At 44.4% G+C, this 13,687-nt stretch overlaps 1 protein-coding gene across 3 annotated transcripts in view; it reads left to right on the forward strand.

Moving 5' to 3' along the window:
- Window positions 1-2,593: 2,593 nt before the first annotated feature.
- vaspb (vasodilator stimulated phosphoprotein b) overlaps window positions 2,594-13,687 on the forward strand; it is a 37,496-nt gene continuing 26,402 nt past the window's right edge. For 2 of the 3 annotated variants that reach the window (XM_036149608.1, XM_036149609.1), the window contains exon 1: window positions 2,596-3,132. In XM_036149608.1, the coding sequence (XP_036005501.1) occupies window positions 3,128-3,132 (5 nt within the window). In that variant the 5' untranslated portion in view covers window positions 2,596-3,127. Of the gene's footprint in view, window positions 3,133-13,687 lie in introns of all 3 variants that reach the window. The other variant, XM_036149610.1, reaches the window with a different exon arrangement.

Here is a 13,687-nt window from a genome sequence, read left to right on the forward strand (position 1 = left end):
TGATTCTTTACAGGCCGCTTTCCGGGAACAGAACCAACTTGTTGAGTCTGGGCCACCACAGATCACAAAAACACATCCACACACGGGAGCAGAGACTCACACAGCTGCTGGGGGTTTGTTTGACATTCTTAGCTCTGCTAACAGGGAAATTAAAAAAAAATAAAATACCAGCAGTTGCTTAAGCTTGTATGTCCTGGAGTGTGCCTGGCCTGCAGTGAAACCGGGCATATTAGCTTTCAGGTTGTTTGCACATGCCACACACACACGTAATGCATTCCTTTCACATCCTCTAATCCACTTCTATTCGCTGTAGCGCTGAAGACCGGGCCACGATAGGGATCTGGTTTTATTGCTGACATCTGTTTTCAACATTATTTAAGTTTTGGTTTTTTTTTTAATAAGAGTTGTAGTTTTTAATATTGTATTAGTCCAATTGAGATCTTTTCATTCGATAAGAAAATCTGCCAGAATAATTCTTAAGAGCCACAGAAGACCAAGTTGAACTAACACAAAAAGCCAGCAGGGCAACGTGCAGGGTTTATAATGGCCCCAGGGTCACATATAATGATGCCTTCAAGTACTATTGGAATTTTTTTTGTTTTTGTTTTTTTCCTCCCATTCAGGCAGGAGTTGTGCAGGAGATTGAAAAATATCTGGGTTGGAAATTATAGAGAACCAAGTCTGACATAATCAAAAATAAATATACTAATCAATGCAAGCTCAATAAATAAATAAATAAGCACAAAGTAAATGCTAAAAAATACAGCAAATAAACAAGGAATAATTAAATTATACAATGAGACATAAATGTAAATATCTCTTAATTTGCTCATTTATTTATTCCTATTTTTAATAATCACCTTATTTATTGAGCATGTATTTATTTCTAAATTTATTTTTATTATATCAGAGTTGGACCTCCATAGTGATGAATGGCCTATTGATGTTTGTGCTGCTAGCTTAAGGGGATTACTTCTAAAGTAACATTATTATTTACGGTGAGCATAATTAATATCGAAACAGCTAATTGAATCACTGCGAGATATTCAGAATAATTTTAAATATGCTGAACTATCAATGCCATGATTAAATACTGTGATTTACTTTTTTTTAATAACCGCTGTCGCGGTAAAGCAAATGAAAAAGACTATAAACCAGTTTTGTCCAATGATGGTTAATTTTTATTTGATGACTAAATCTAACTTCACCATGGGTTCTGGAAACCGTGTGGGTGACCGTCTCACCCAAAGGTTTTGTCTTCAAGATTGGAATAAGGAAACAATAACAAAGACCGAGTTCTGCGCTGTTAAGACACCATATTGTACAAGGTCAGCACAAACGTAAACAAACCAAGCAGCCGGAGCAGGGCCCCACAACCAACAGGGGGCCCCCAAGATCACTAGAATTGCCACACAAGTCAAGTGAACTAATGCAATCTTTTCTATAAGTGACATTTAAAATGTTATATGTAAATCAGAGCAGTCAGTCATTTTGCAGTCTATTAAGGATGAACTGTTTGCTTTCACATCTCTGTTGTTTTGTTTCTCTTCTCAATGGCTCCTCCATTGATTGTGTATTGGGGTTAAGGCCAGGCACAGTGACGCCATTGTCATTCACACAGGTAGTACTTTTGGCAGTGTGGGCATTTGGAAAGGACCACAAGACAATGACATCAGCATCTCTGGTGACCGCCAGAGATGCTGATGTCCCAAACTTCTGAGTGTCCCACGCTCAAAAGTTTGGGAACCTCTGTTCTACTTCAATCTTGATTTCCAAATATCAAAAAATGCTAAATTTATCTTTATATCTGGACTTTGGGACATGCTTCATTCTAACATTGTCTCTGGCTTAGGAATGGCTCAACACAAGTCACATACAGTTAGCGCCCCAGTCCTAAATCAATCTTTGTTGTGGTTCTTGAAGCTCTGACTCCTGATGAAGTCCACACCACGTCAGTCTCCCCCCAAACAAAAATAGTTGTACTTCACTCAATGCTGCGGTTGTACCTGTTGCATGTGCACATTTTTCCAGCACTATCCTTTCCCTCAACTTTCTATTAATAAGCTTGGATACAGCCCTATGTAAACAGCCATGTTCTCTAGAAATCTAAAGAGACAGAGTACATAATATATACAAATTAGTTAAATGTATGCAAGTTAGCCTACTGCCTATTTCAACACGTTGCTGCTTGAAAAAAAATGACAAGGTTACGCTGCTTGTGGTAAGCGTCAAACCCAGGTCTTCCTGCCTTTGTAGGTCTTGTGTAAGCCTCAATATTTCTGTGTAAAAATGTGTTTTTTTTATCCGTGTCGTAATATCCTCATTCCCTGAATATTTTAAATTTGGGTTTTTTATTAGTATGCAACACACATAAATGCTTGAAATGCTACGCCTCTGTGTGTGATTCATCTGTACGAGTTTCACGTTTTAAATAGAATGGCTGAAGTAAATGAGCAATTCGATGATTAACTTATTGCGTACCCAACCCAAAACAACTGAGCCCCCCGGTTTCAATTCGCGGACGGGAGCTTTACGAGCCCCCCCTGAACGCGTCCTGGGAGCAGAGGCGGGTTGGGCCAGACTCCGGTGAATTCACACGGCAGGACCGTGACCCGACAGCGCCGCGCGGACTGAGCGAGGCAGAGCCCCGGCGGAGGTATATCGCTGGAGCCTTTCTCAGCGCAGCGGTGACATTAAAAAAAAAAAAAACACCTGATAGAAGAAAAAAGAGGAAGCGCAGCTTTCTATGCAGCCGCTTTTTGTTTCTCGGCTTGACTTCTTTTTTTTTTTTCTCATAGAAACCCGCTGTGGGTTAGATAGTTATTGGAGTTGACAAGCCCGCTTCACTACTGTATCTACCCCCCTCCTCTTCCTCCTCCTCCTCTCCCGCTCCACAGAACCAGGAAATCACCGAGGTGTGCTTCTTTACCCCGCTGGTGGCTGCCCCATTTGCGGGTGTAGATGCGCTGTTTCCCCCCTCCATTTCTCCGCTTTTTGACGGTGTAGTTTTCTTTTTAAATTATTATTATTATTATTTCCCACCCGCTGTGGCCGTAGACGCCTGGGCCTCGCCGCTGAAGTCAGCCGAAGTTGCCTTCGAGGAGAGGAGCTCCACTCTGGCCGAACAATGAGGTGCGTAAAGCGGCTTGAATCCCGTCACGGTCGCCGCGTTTCTCTGTTTCTGCTGCCAGTTTTTTCCTCCCAGGGGGTTAAACAGTGTGGGCTGCTGGTTTTAGTTTAGTTTATTTTCTGATTTTTTTATGTCGGTGGGAGCGCTTTGAAGAACGCGTTAAATAGGCTACATTGTTTCTCATTCAGAACCCGAACAGCCTGCGCTTCAGGGGTTGTTATTGTTCTCGGCTGAAACCGTGCAGGAAGTTTTTCCGGGACCGAGCAACTTTCTTAAAAAAAAAAAAACTCCGGCTTCGTACCTGTTTCAAGTGGCCCGACTGAGACTTTATCGGTGTCCTTTTAGACAACACCGTGCAAACAGCTCGCTGGTGAACAAAAGCCTGCTCACAACCAGCTGGATTGCCAACGAGCCTAAAAAAAAAGGGGAGGGGAGGGGGGGTCGGTGTGTTGCTCAAAGGCACTGCAGCTTGGTGGGCTTAAAGCTTCCTGAGCTGCGGAATGGTCACTATTGTGGTGCTGGAGCCAAGTGCATCATGTGCTGTTTAGATTATAGTCGCCCTGCATTCCTCAGAAACACATTAAAGCCCCCTCCCTCCCTGCTGTTTGCCTCCCTGTGGGGGAGCAGAGTTTTGCACCAGCAGCCAGACCCACCGGCGCACTGCTCATGAGCCCAGATTCCATGTCCTGTTGCAGCCTGCGCCTGCTGGCAATTACAAGCCTGCATGTCTGCCGTCCCGGGCTGGAGGGGCTCTGCTCTCGCCCCGCCAGCAGCTCTTTGGTTCCTCAACCTGTGCTTGTGAGTTTGTTTCAGGACCCCGGAGGGTGGCGGCCATAACCTGAGTGACCAGTTTAGGGTTGTTGTTTGTTTTGTTTTTTTCTCACGGGCGCCCTTCTGTAACAGAACACCTTGTGTGTGTGTGTGTGTGTGTGTGTGTGCTCTCCGTGTGCTTTGCAGATGCTGGGACTGGAAATGCCCGAGCAGCCGGCAGTGATTTGCAATGTTCCCTAACCCTTTATCACTTTGACACTCCTTATAATAAAGAAAAAAAACTTGATGCAGACTAAGCGGCAGCTAAATCCAGCATTGGTTTGAACTGCTTTTTGTGCAGAATATTATACAGTTGTTGTTTTTTTTTTTGTTTTTTTTTTTACTGTGTTGTCTTTGATCTACCTGTGAGCGTCGTGCGGACCCTGTGGCCGCCGACGACCACGGCGCACCTGTTCTGCCCACCCTGCGTGCAGTAAAGTCGTTAACGCTGTTGCAACGAGATAAGCGGGCGACGTGGTCATTGGATCGCTCTCCTGCGGGCAGGAGAGGTGATAAAAGTGCTTCCCCAACCATAAACCATACCTGTAACTTTACCTGGCCGGTAAAAAAAAAAAAAACAGGTGTCTCGTCCCCTGAAAGTTGCATCAGAGAGTTCCCGTTTGGGTTGGTGACTGGAGCTCTTCCTCTAAATGGGTCCCCCCACCCCCCACACCCCCGCTGCGGCCAAAGGGGGTCCGTGTCACCTTTACCGACTGGTATGCGGCTCCGCTCGCGCTCATTCAGGCTGTGGAATGCAAATGTTGACACGGGAGTGCAGCCGGTTCGGGCCAAAGGTTCACAGCCGCTGACCCAGATCGGCGAGCGGTTCTGACCGCCCTAGTTCCCTGTGATCAAATTTAGGAGCGTCTCTTGCTATCTCTGGATTGTTGTCTCAGTGGACAACAACTTCTCTGTTCAGATCATTGCATCCGCCTTTCAGATTCCTGTCCTGGGGGCGGGTGGGGTGGGGGGTGAGGGGGGCGCTAGGTGGCGCAGGAAGTGAATCAATTTGCATCATGATTCACTCTGATTGTCAGCGAGGTGACTCTCGACTCCCACGCTGACTCAGTGGCCCGGTCTCTGTCTGAGAAGACACCGCCGCCACCGCAGCGTCTGCCTCGGGCTCAACAAGCCGCGCACACAACCAGGTGTAATGGATCTGCCTCGCATTGTTTTCAGCCTGCTGAGCATCCTGAAGTCGCCTCAGAGGCCCTGCGTGCGCGGAGCCGACTCCAGAGCGGGCTCCTCATCTGCTCCCTCGCAAGAGCTTATCGATCAGCCTTAAACGCTGCGAGGAGGAGACGCCCACCGCCTGCCCTGCCCTGTTGTTTCTTTTGTGTCTCCACACCGCGTTGCTGCCACAAAGGAACGCGGCTCAAGCTGTGACCCCCGGCCGATCTGCCGCAATCGTCTTCCTCTTCTTCGCGGGCCGACCCCCCCCCCCGTGTCCCAACAGGCCGCCGGCTGTTTGTTAAGAAACTCCCCGGTGTTGCTGCACGCATGCCTTTGTAAGGACGGCGAGATGCGCCTCCTCGGGCTCGCAGCAGCCGCGCCGTTGTGCAATGCTTCCGCCTGCGCTCTTTCAAGTCTCCACTTGTTCGCCTCATGCCTCGCAGAGTCAGATTGTTTTCTGACATGTGAGCGGCAGAGAGAGAGAGAGAGGCGGTAGGAGGTTTTTTTGCACATGTGCGCACGACTGCTCGCAGAGCCTCTTTCATTCATTTCAGGTTATCTGCACAGCTCCCCGTCCACGACGCGTACGAGCCAACGTACCGCTGCACCCCAGAAGCCATACCCATTTGAGCTAATTGGAGGCTGTGCTTGTGGGAGTTCTTCTCCTGCATGAGAAAAAGGAATAAGGGCTTCTTTCCATGCATCATGAAGGGCTTTGCATGTTGATGTGCACCTTAAAAGACCCCTCGGTGTGTATCTGTAGAGTCGGTGTGGCAGTGGGTCTAAGGGATCACCCGGCACGCTCGCTGGTATTTGAAAATGGTCCTGCCGTGAGTGTTTGTTTCCCACAATGCCCAATCAGCGCTACCCCCCCCCCCTCCTCTGAAACAATTCACCCCTCGTGGCCCTCCCACCTCTCGTACTCATAAATAGGCCATTATGCTGGCCTGCTTCTTGGATTAGACGCTTTGCTACACGAGTTGCGACATGTACAAAATCCTCCATTGTCCGCTTTGTGACAAAGCCACTTTCCTTGGTGGATGCTGCTGTTTTGGTTCGTTTCCGTGCCTCTAGGCCGCTGCATTCCCTGTCCACGTCGACTTTATTTCTCCTCTGTGGGTTCCTTTTTAATGTGAAGTTTCAACTGTTTACTTCAAGGGTTAATTGTTTTGTAGACCATCCCCCACTAGTAGGAAAAGGCTTTTCCTGTGGAGCGTGGCGTTTAGAACCTCAAAATTAAGTGGATTTAACAAATATGCGGACAGTGCTGTTAAACCAGAGAATTAAAAAGACAACCACCTTTAAACAAACCATCGCTGGTAGTATTTCATCTATAGTCCTGCAGGTAAGCTGTAGGGTTTGGGTATTTTGGTTAAAGGGATTTAGTACCTAATGGTAAAGCCCAGTCTGCCTCAGATGGAAATGGAAAGCAAACTTTTCCTTAACGAGTAGCTGACGCCCATGGCGACAAACCAAGAGAAGCACCGATGTCAGTTAGTGTGAAACACAGTGGTGTTTTTACCTCTTGCCCATTTCAAACAAAGCTAGGGGCTCCTAAAGTGATGACTTTTACTACAACGTAAACGATATCTTCACATTTAAGAAATTGCCTATAACAATGAAGAAGTGAGCGTTTTTTGGAGCTCCCTACGTTGGAAGGCCCATGGGATCTAGGTTGACTGAAGCGTGCCGTGGCTTTAAGACTGAGGTTGTATTCACACCTTCTCCATTTTGGTCCACCTTAAACAGACCCTGGGGCAGTCCTAGAGCCTCATGGGTAAAAAAATCATCCCCTATGTTCTCACATTTTGAAACATTACAACCACTGACTTAAAAATGTTTTGTGCGATAGACAAACAAAAAGTAGAAGGACAATTATATACAATGTTCACAAAGAGAAAATCTTACGGTGTGCTATGTGCTATATGAAGTCAGTCCCCCCCCCCCCCTTCCAAGCCAACTGGGTATATGCTTGTGTAAATTCTCAGTTATTCGGGTCATCGCAACAGCAAATAGGCTCAAATCGGAGGCACCTGGACTAGGTAGCGGGTTGCTCAAGTGCGAGCCGCCACAATTGGCAAGGACTCCTGGACAGGTGTTGAAACGTTTTCAGAAAGAACTCAGCGAAAATCCGGTTCCCTCCGATTTAAGCCTGTTTGCTGCAACTGGGTGTAGATCTGGACTTTGACTGAGCCAGTCTTATAGTTGAATGTGCTTTGATCTAAACCAGCTGAGTGTAGCTCCTGCTGTACGTCTGGGGTATCTGCCCTTCTGGAAGGTAAACCTCCAGCCCCTCCTCAAGCAGGTTTGTTTCCAGGATGGTCCCTTATTTAGCTGGGTCCAAGGCAGACACACAAGCGCTGTTCAGAGAAGGTGTCCCACCGAGACAGATGGACAAGGAAATGCTGGAGGATGTCACTTGCTAGCTGTGCTAAAGCTGCTAGCGAACAATATGACACCGATGTTTTAGAGAAGCGTAGAAAGGTCATTAAAACTCTCATATCTGCAACAGTGAAGATGATGTTAGCTAACACAATATGTTTAAATATTAGCTTCACAGACAGCCCAATGACCGGATCCTGTCGGTCTGAGCTCCCTCGTCGAGATGCGCTTACCAAGCGTGAAGTTCCCAACCACGCGACGCAATGTTCCGCTGTGGTACAAAATAAAGCAGGAAAAGGCTAATTGGCTGCAGTCCAGTCAGCTATAAATGGTGAAACAGCAAAGCAAAGCAGTGCGCCCCTTCCGTTACCGCTCTGTTTAGCTGTAAAGCCACTCCAAGCTAATGATGCTAACGACAGGGTTTCCTAACAAGAAGTCGTCGTCGTTTTGAATGATTCTAATCGGCTGCCATAGGTTTTCGCGTTGTAGTACACTGCACCCTATGTGTGTGGCATGTTTAAAACAACTTAGTGGCGTATTTGTGCAGGATCATGTGGATCAAACTCATCCTGTGTGTGGGGGAGATATTCGTTTTTATAAGGCGTGTACAAGGCCTAAATCGGGCCTCTATTGTTCCTCCACCTAATGGTTTTGCTCTATTTAGGGAAGTAAAAAATTTATCATGTGGTAATTAATCATATTTTTGCTGTCATAATAGAAAGGACCATGCGCCTTCAAAAAATGTCGCAGTGGTATCAAAAATGGTATAGAGTAATTTTTTGAGGTATCAGGTTTCAAATTTTAGTGTCCTGACAACCCTAGTTCCAAGTGCTGCAAAGTGTTGGTCTTCTGCTGTACAGGGAGTTTTGCATGTAACCTGAAAAGTTACATTTTATTTTCTCCTAACCAGACCACCGTCTGCCAGTAGTTTATAGTAGAGGAAAGGTTCAGGGGGGTGGATGCTTTTCTAAGGCGCTGTGTTTTTAGCTTTTTAACATCCAGAGCTCCCAGGGTTCAGCCAATTGTACTGATTCTAAAGCCTGTTGTCTTTTTGCTTTGTGACAAAGAACCACTGATGTTTGCGTCGAGGACGACTGGGCGATCCCTGCTGAAATGCAAATCCTGAGGTTTCTTTAGAAATTAGAGGAAACAATCCTAGTCTTTGATGGTTCTTAAACACTACGTATGGGTGTTAAAACCTTCGTATCTGTTGTCAGAATAAAGTGTCAGACAGGAAAACCTTATTTTTATTTTTTCACTGTTGACATTTTCGATTCTCTTACCATGTCTTGTAACTAACGCTCCAGCTCTGCCATGCACACCGTGGTCTGCCCGTCACGCTCTTCCTCTTTTGTTACTCCACCACCGGCTGACGTTACTCGCGGGTTTAAGATTAAGGAAGAAATTCGTGACAGTTGTTTGCTGAGTTGTGGCCTGATTAATTATGCAGTGTGTTTTGTTGCTGTTTTTTTTTTTTGTTACCCTGCAGAATGAATGTGAAGGCAGTATCATCTGAGATTTAAATAATCAGGTCAGCCAATGAAGCACAAACTAAAAAGCTTGAACCTGTGAATCACAAATTATTACAACTGAGATCATGTGTATATATAATATTGTAATAAAAAAACTTCATTTATGCCCAGCCTTTCGACTGGAAATCAAGTTTTTTATTTTGTGATTATTAATATCACAGGTAAGTATTCTAGGATCCAGATCTTCAATTGATTGTAGTAAACTAGAGTTATAAATGCAGTCGCTATATTATCTCAACGCATCTCGGTTGTCTTGGGATTTTTTTAACTTGCATGTGAACGTGAATGGCTTCTTTTTTTAAAGTGCCTTTTAGAAAATTTTCTCAGTTCTGTAAACTCAGGTTTTGTTTGTGTGTGTGTGTGTGTGTGTGTTTTAATTTTTTTTATTTTGCAAAGAGTCAGAGCGAAACTAGCTGATGTGGTTTATCTTCTATTCCTGAGACGTATTTTACACACTGAACGCTTTTGGCTTCGTTCCAGCTTTCTGTTAAGGTCATGAAACCCAAAAGGTGAATAAATGTCCTCGCCAGAGCCGTGTGTGGCAGTTTTTACCCGCTTTACAGCACAAGTTCCTCACATTAGTTCCTTACAACGTTCATCATGAAGAAGTAATAAAGTCTTAATAGCCCAGCCATAATTTAATTCACGGAACCTAGATCAGACATCTTCTCTGTTTACAAAGTATTTTGGAGGAACCACACGTCCAAACCTATGTTTCTATCAAATGTCCCAATGCACATCAGAGCTGCCCAACATATTGCAAATATGCCGCCATTGCAATGCCACGGTATATTAATATCCAAAAGGGTGGTTAGAAATGTAATAATGTCTCACTTATTTATTACAAGTTCACCTTTTGCATGTAGACAAGATATTCAGGCTGCAGTAGAAGCTCACACTCGACATAGTGTGACTAAGTATAGTGAGACTATAGTGGCCAGGATTTTAAAGGTTGCAAAAAGTAATTAAATTAGCCGTCCATTTACTGCCAGCTCAAATGCAACGACAGTGTAATGGCTCGGCACACGGGGAGCGACAGACGACAGCGACTAATGACTTTCGTCGGCACCGCGGTGGAGACCCAACACACGGGACGCGACGGCAGCGTTTCAAATCGCGCTGTTGGATCGCATGTTTCCCAGAAATGTTATTGGCTATGAAATTGGAGCGGTTTTGATATTTTCAAAGCAGTCAATCACCGACAACGATGAAGAGTCAGAAGGTTTAGCCGGAATTAACTGAAACCGCGCTCTTATGACTACTCTACAAAAGAAAAATACAACCAGGTTCATCCTATATTGCAGACAAGGAGACAGCATGGAGAATATCGTCATTTTAAGGGCGCACCTCACGGCTAATCCAGATAAATGGCTGCAGTGCTCAGCGACGGCGGCAAAAGTTGAACTGGGTTCAGAAGAAACCCAAAAGGCCGAGTAAAACCCGCTCATCCTTAGGTTACAGTGGATAATTCTGGTCTCTGACTGGTAAAAACAACAAGGGGGCTGTGGCTAATAAGTATTTGTAAAATAGGTTTATTGCATATTTTTGAGTTGCAACAGTGTATTTCAGTAGGTTGCTTTTCAGTTTAAAAATATATTTTAAACACGTTTTTAACTTGGGCCGCCAAAAAACATCAGGTGGCAGAACCGTATATTTATTCAAAAACACACGACTTAATGTTTAAGCCACCTGACTTTGCTACTAATTTCCAACTGAGCAGTCATTTACTTGGAACCATGCAGCATTGTTTGCCTTTGCTAACAAGTTCAAACACACTGCTAAAAAAATAAATAAATTAAAGGAGTGTAGTCGGCTTCTGGGATATTGATGGGGTCGGTTCGGTGGTAGAGGGCGTTGTTAATCAGTGTCTGCTTTTCTGGTGTTAATGTCATAACAACAGGTTCACTAACGGGGCATCAAGGAGATGAGTCCAAAAACAGGAATGGATTTGCAGGTGGAGGTCTCAGACATTATCTTAAATTTTTTTAATGTAAGAGCATTTTTCTAGTTTTCCACTAGTTGTTATAGCTGACAGGGTTCGTGTATCAACCATACCAATTTAATTTATAAAGCACTTTAAACACCAGCAGGACCACAGTGCTGTACACAATCATAAAAAACAAACGATAACTCATAAAACAATATAATTCATAAAACAATAACCAACAGCTGTGATGAGAACAAATAAAATGTTTCAATAATTCAGAGGAAACTACAAACTTTTTGACTCAACCATGGAGGTCAGGTTAGTTCTTTCTAGGTGACGCATTATCCTATTTTGTTACTTCACAATAAAAGTCCCGCATTGTCGGTTGTGCCAGCGTGATAGTGAAAAAAACTTTCATCCAGCAGTTTTTATGTCATCTTAACAACTTTACAGCAATTCATATTTGTAAAAGGCGATTTATCCCAAGGCTTTCATAAAAGCAACGTTAAAATATAATAAACCAGGCCACTGTTTAAAGTTCATTTACCATTAAAGCACCATTTTTAATGGTCATCACTTTGTTTTCCTTTTACTGGGACAGTTTTGCCAGCTGACATTTTTGGAGGTTCCAGAATATAAAATAGGTTGGCTGATTTGAATGTATTGAAACTATGCTCAAACTAAATAGGTTTTCTAGAATACAGTGACATGTGCAATGGGCTTGATCTAAGTTATTCAAGAAAGAAATTATGTATTTGGACACAATAATGTGCATGTCATGACAATGACCCCTAAAGCTACTTCTGACCACACCCTGGGTTTCTATTATCCAGTCATCAGTCCATCGTGGATCAAATGCCATTTACCTGCCATTCAGCTCTCCTTATTTTTATTATTTTTTTTTTTTTGCAAGCAACACATTTTATTTGTCACTTGCACCTTTTTAAGCATCACCTCTTGATCGGGTCCTGATTCACTTTTTTTACACATTGCTGCATCAGAATGAACCGAGGTGTTTGAAGGAGGTCATTTTTAACCAGCTAATGGTCTGCTGCCCCATACTTATGTACAGACTGAACTGGTGTGACATTTAAGGTGGCGTGTAAAAATGACTGTCGCCGCCCACGTGGTTCCACAATGCCGTCTTGTTTCGTGTCTGCGCCGACCTGACCAAGTGCAGCTTGGTGTTTTGCATGAGCTACTGAAGGAGAAGTACTTAAGTAAGGTTTCTCTTCTTTTTTTTTTCTTTTTTTTGTCGCACGTTTAAATATATGTGTGAAAAAAAAGTCTCACGCTCGCCGAGTTCAGATAAGCGTAACGTCGGAGCTTTTGAAGAAGCACTTTGTGAACACTTTTTGTCATTTCCAATTTGTGCTGCACAATACTGGGAGCGTATGTGGGGGATCAATAAGTAGTAGTCTATCCAGCTACCTGAGACAAGGAAATGAAATGTAATATTTCCAGACAGTCTGAATGTATTGTTCTTAAATAATGAGCTAACGTCTTACTGCAGCTCTTGAAAATGTGCGTATTGTGTGCGGCAACTTGCAATAACAACACATTTGCAGAAGACGGTGCAGCCCGACGCTAAACTCAGCCTTGCAACCGTCCGCAGAAAATTTGGTCAACTCTTTGAGCTTTTATTGATTTATCGCTAAAATCCACATTTACGTCCAACATTGACTATTAAATGGTGGATAATGCGCTGCTGGCTTATTTTACTATACAGTCATTCATGGTGTGGCTGTTGTTCTGAATAAGATTGGGATTTCAAATAATCAGTCTGCATTCCCCTCCCTACTGCTTAGGTCCAAAGGTTTGGTAACATCTGGGAACCTTGTGCTCTCTTGCAGCACTCCTCACCATGGTACGGGATTCTCCTCACAGTTCGGACAGCGTGTTGGGCTGCAGTGGATTAGAACCGCAAAGTATATCTAATAGTGATTGTTACTGGAGTATAGGCACACACCTAAATGGAAAGGGACTGCTCGGATGAAATATTTGGCGTGTTGTTGTAGATCCAGTGGCAGCAATTCATTCAGGCCCGGTACACCAAAACCGTGTCTGGCCAGTTGAAAAGAGCGCTGTGTTTTTATTTCATGCTGTATGAACACTCAGCGAAACTGAACAGCGCGTCATCGTGTGAAGGTGCATGAACCTTCTCTGCTGCAGACAAACTGGGGGGGGGCGGGGGGGTTAAAATCATCCGAGTCGGCCTCTCACACTGCAGTGAAACCAAAGCTTGGCTATGGATTGTAAATGTGTTGTATGGTCAGCACTGCTAATGGATCCAAAGATCCAGAGGGTTCATCTGGGGTCCGTTGCTTAATGGAACATAATGGACCCCAGTTAGTATAGCAAGGGCTTTATGCTGCCAGCCATTGTTAACATTCCTATCACTCAAGTGCTTAGATCATAGTCTCTGTTATCTGGGAAGATGGTGATTGCTGATGGACTGAGGCTGCATCAGAAAGAACGGCCTCAGAGGAAGCCCAGTGCTGGCTTTAGCCGTCGCCGCCGGCTTCCTTTGAGACTTTGACCTAGTGTTGACTCAAGGTTTATTACCACACGGTAAAGGACGCCCTCAACACAGACCTGACTGTTTACTTGCTCTGTTAAAAGATGAGCCATTTCTACATGGGGGGCATATTTAGGTCCATCGACTATATTAGTCCCATGTACTGATGCTTTTTCTCTGAGAAGGTATTTTTGTTGGCCACACAAAATTAGCAT

Source organism: Fundulus heteroclitus, chromosome 18 (genome assembly GCF_011125445.2).
Source record: "Fundulus heteroclitus isolate FHET01 chromosome 18, MU-UCD_Fhet_4.1, whole genome shotgun sequence".
Lineage (NCBI taxonomy): Eukaryota > Metazoa > Chordata > Actinopteri > Cyprinodontiformes > Fundulidae > Fundulus > Fundulus heteroclitus.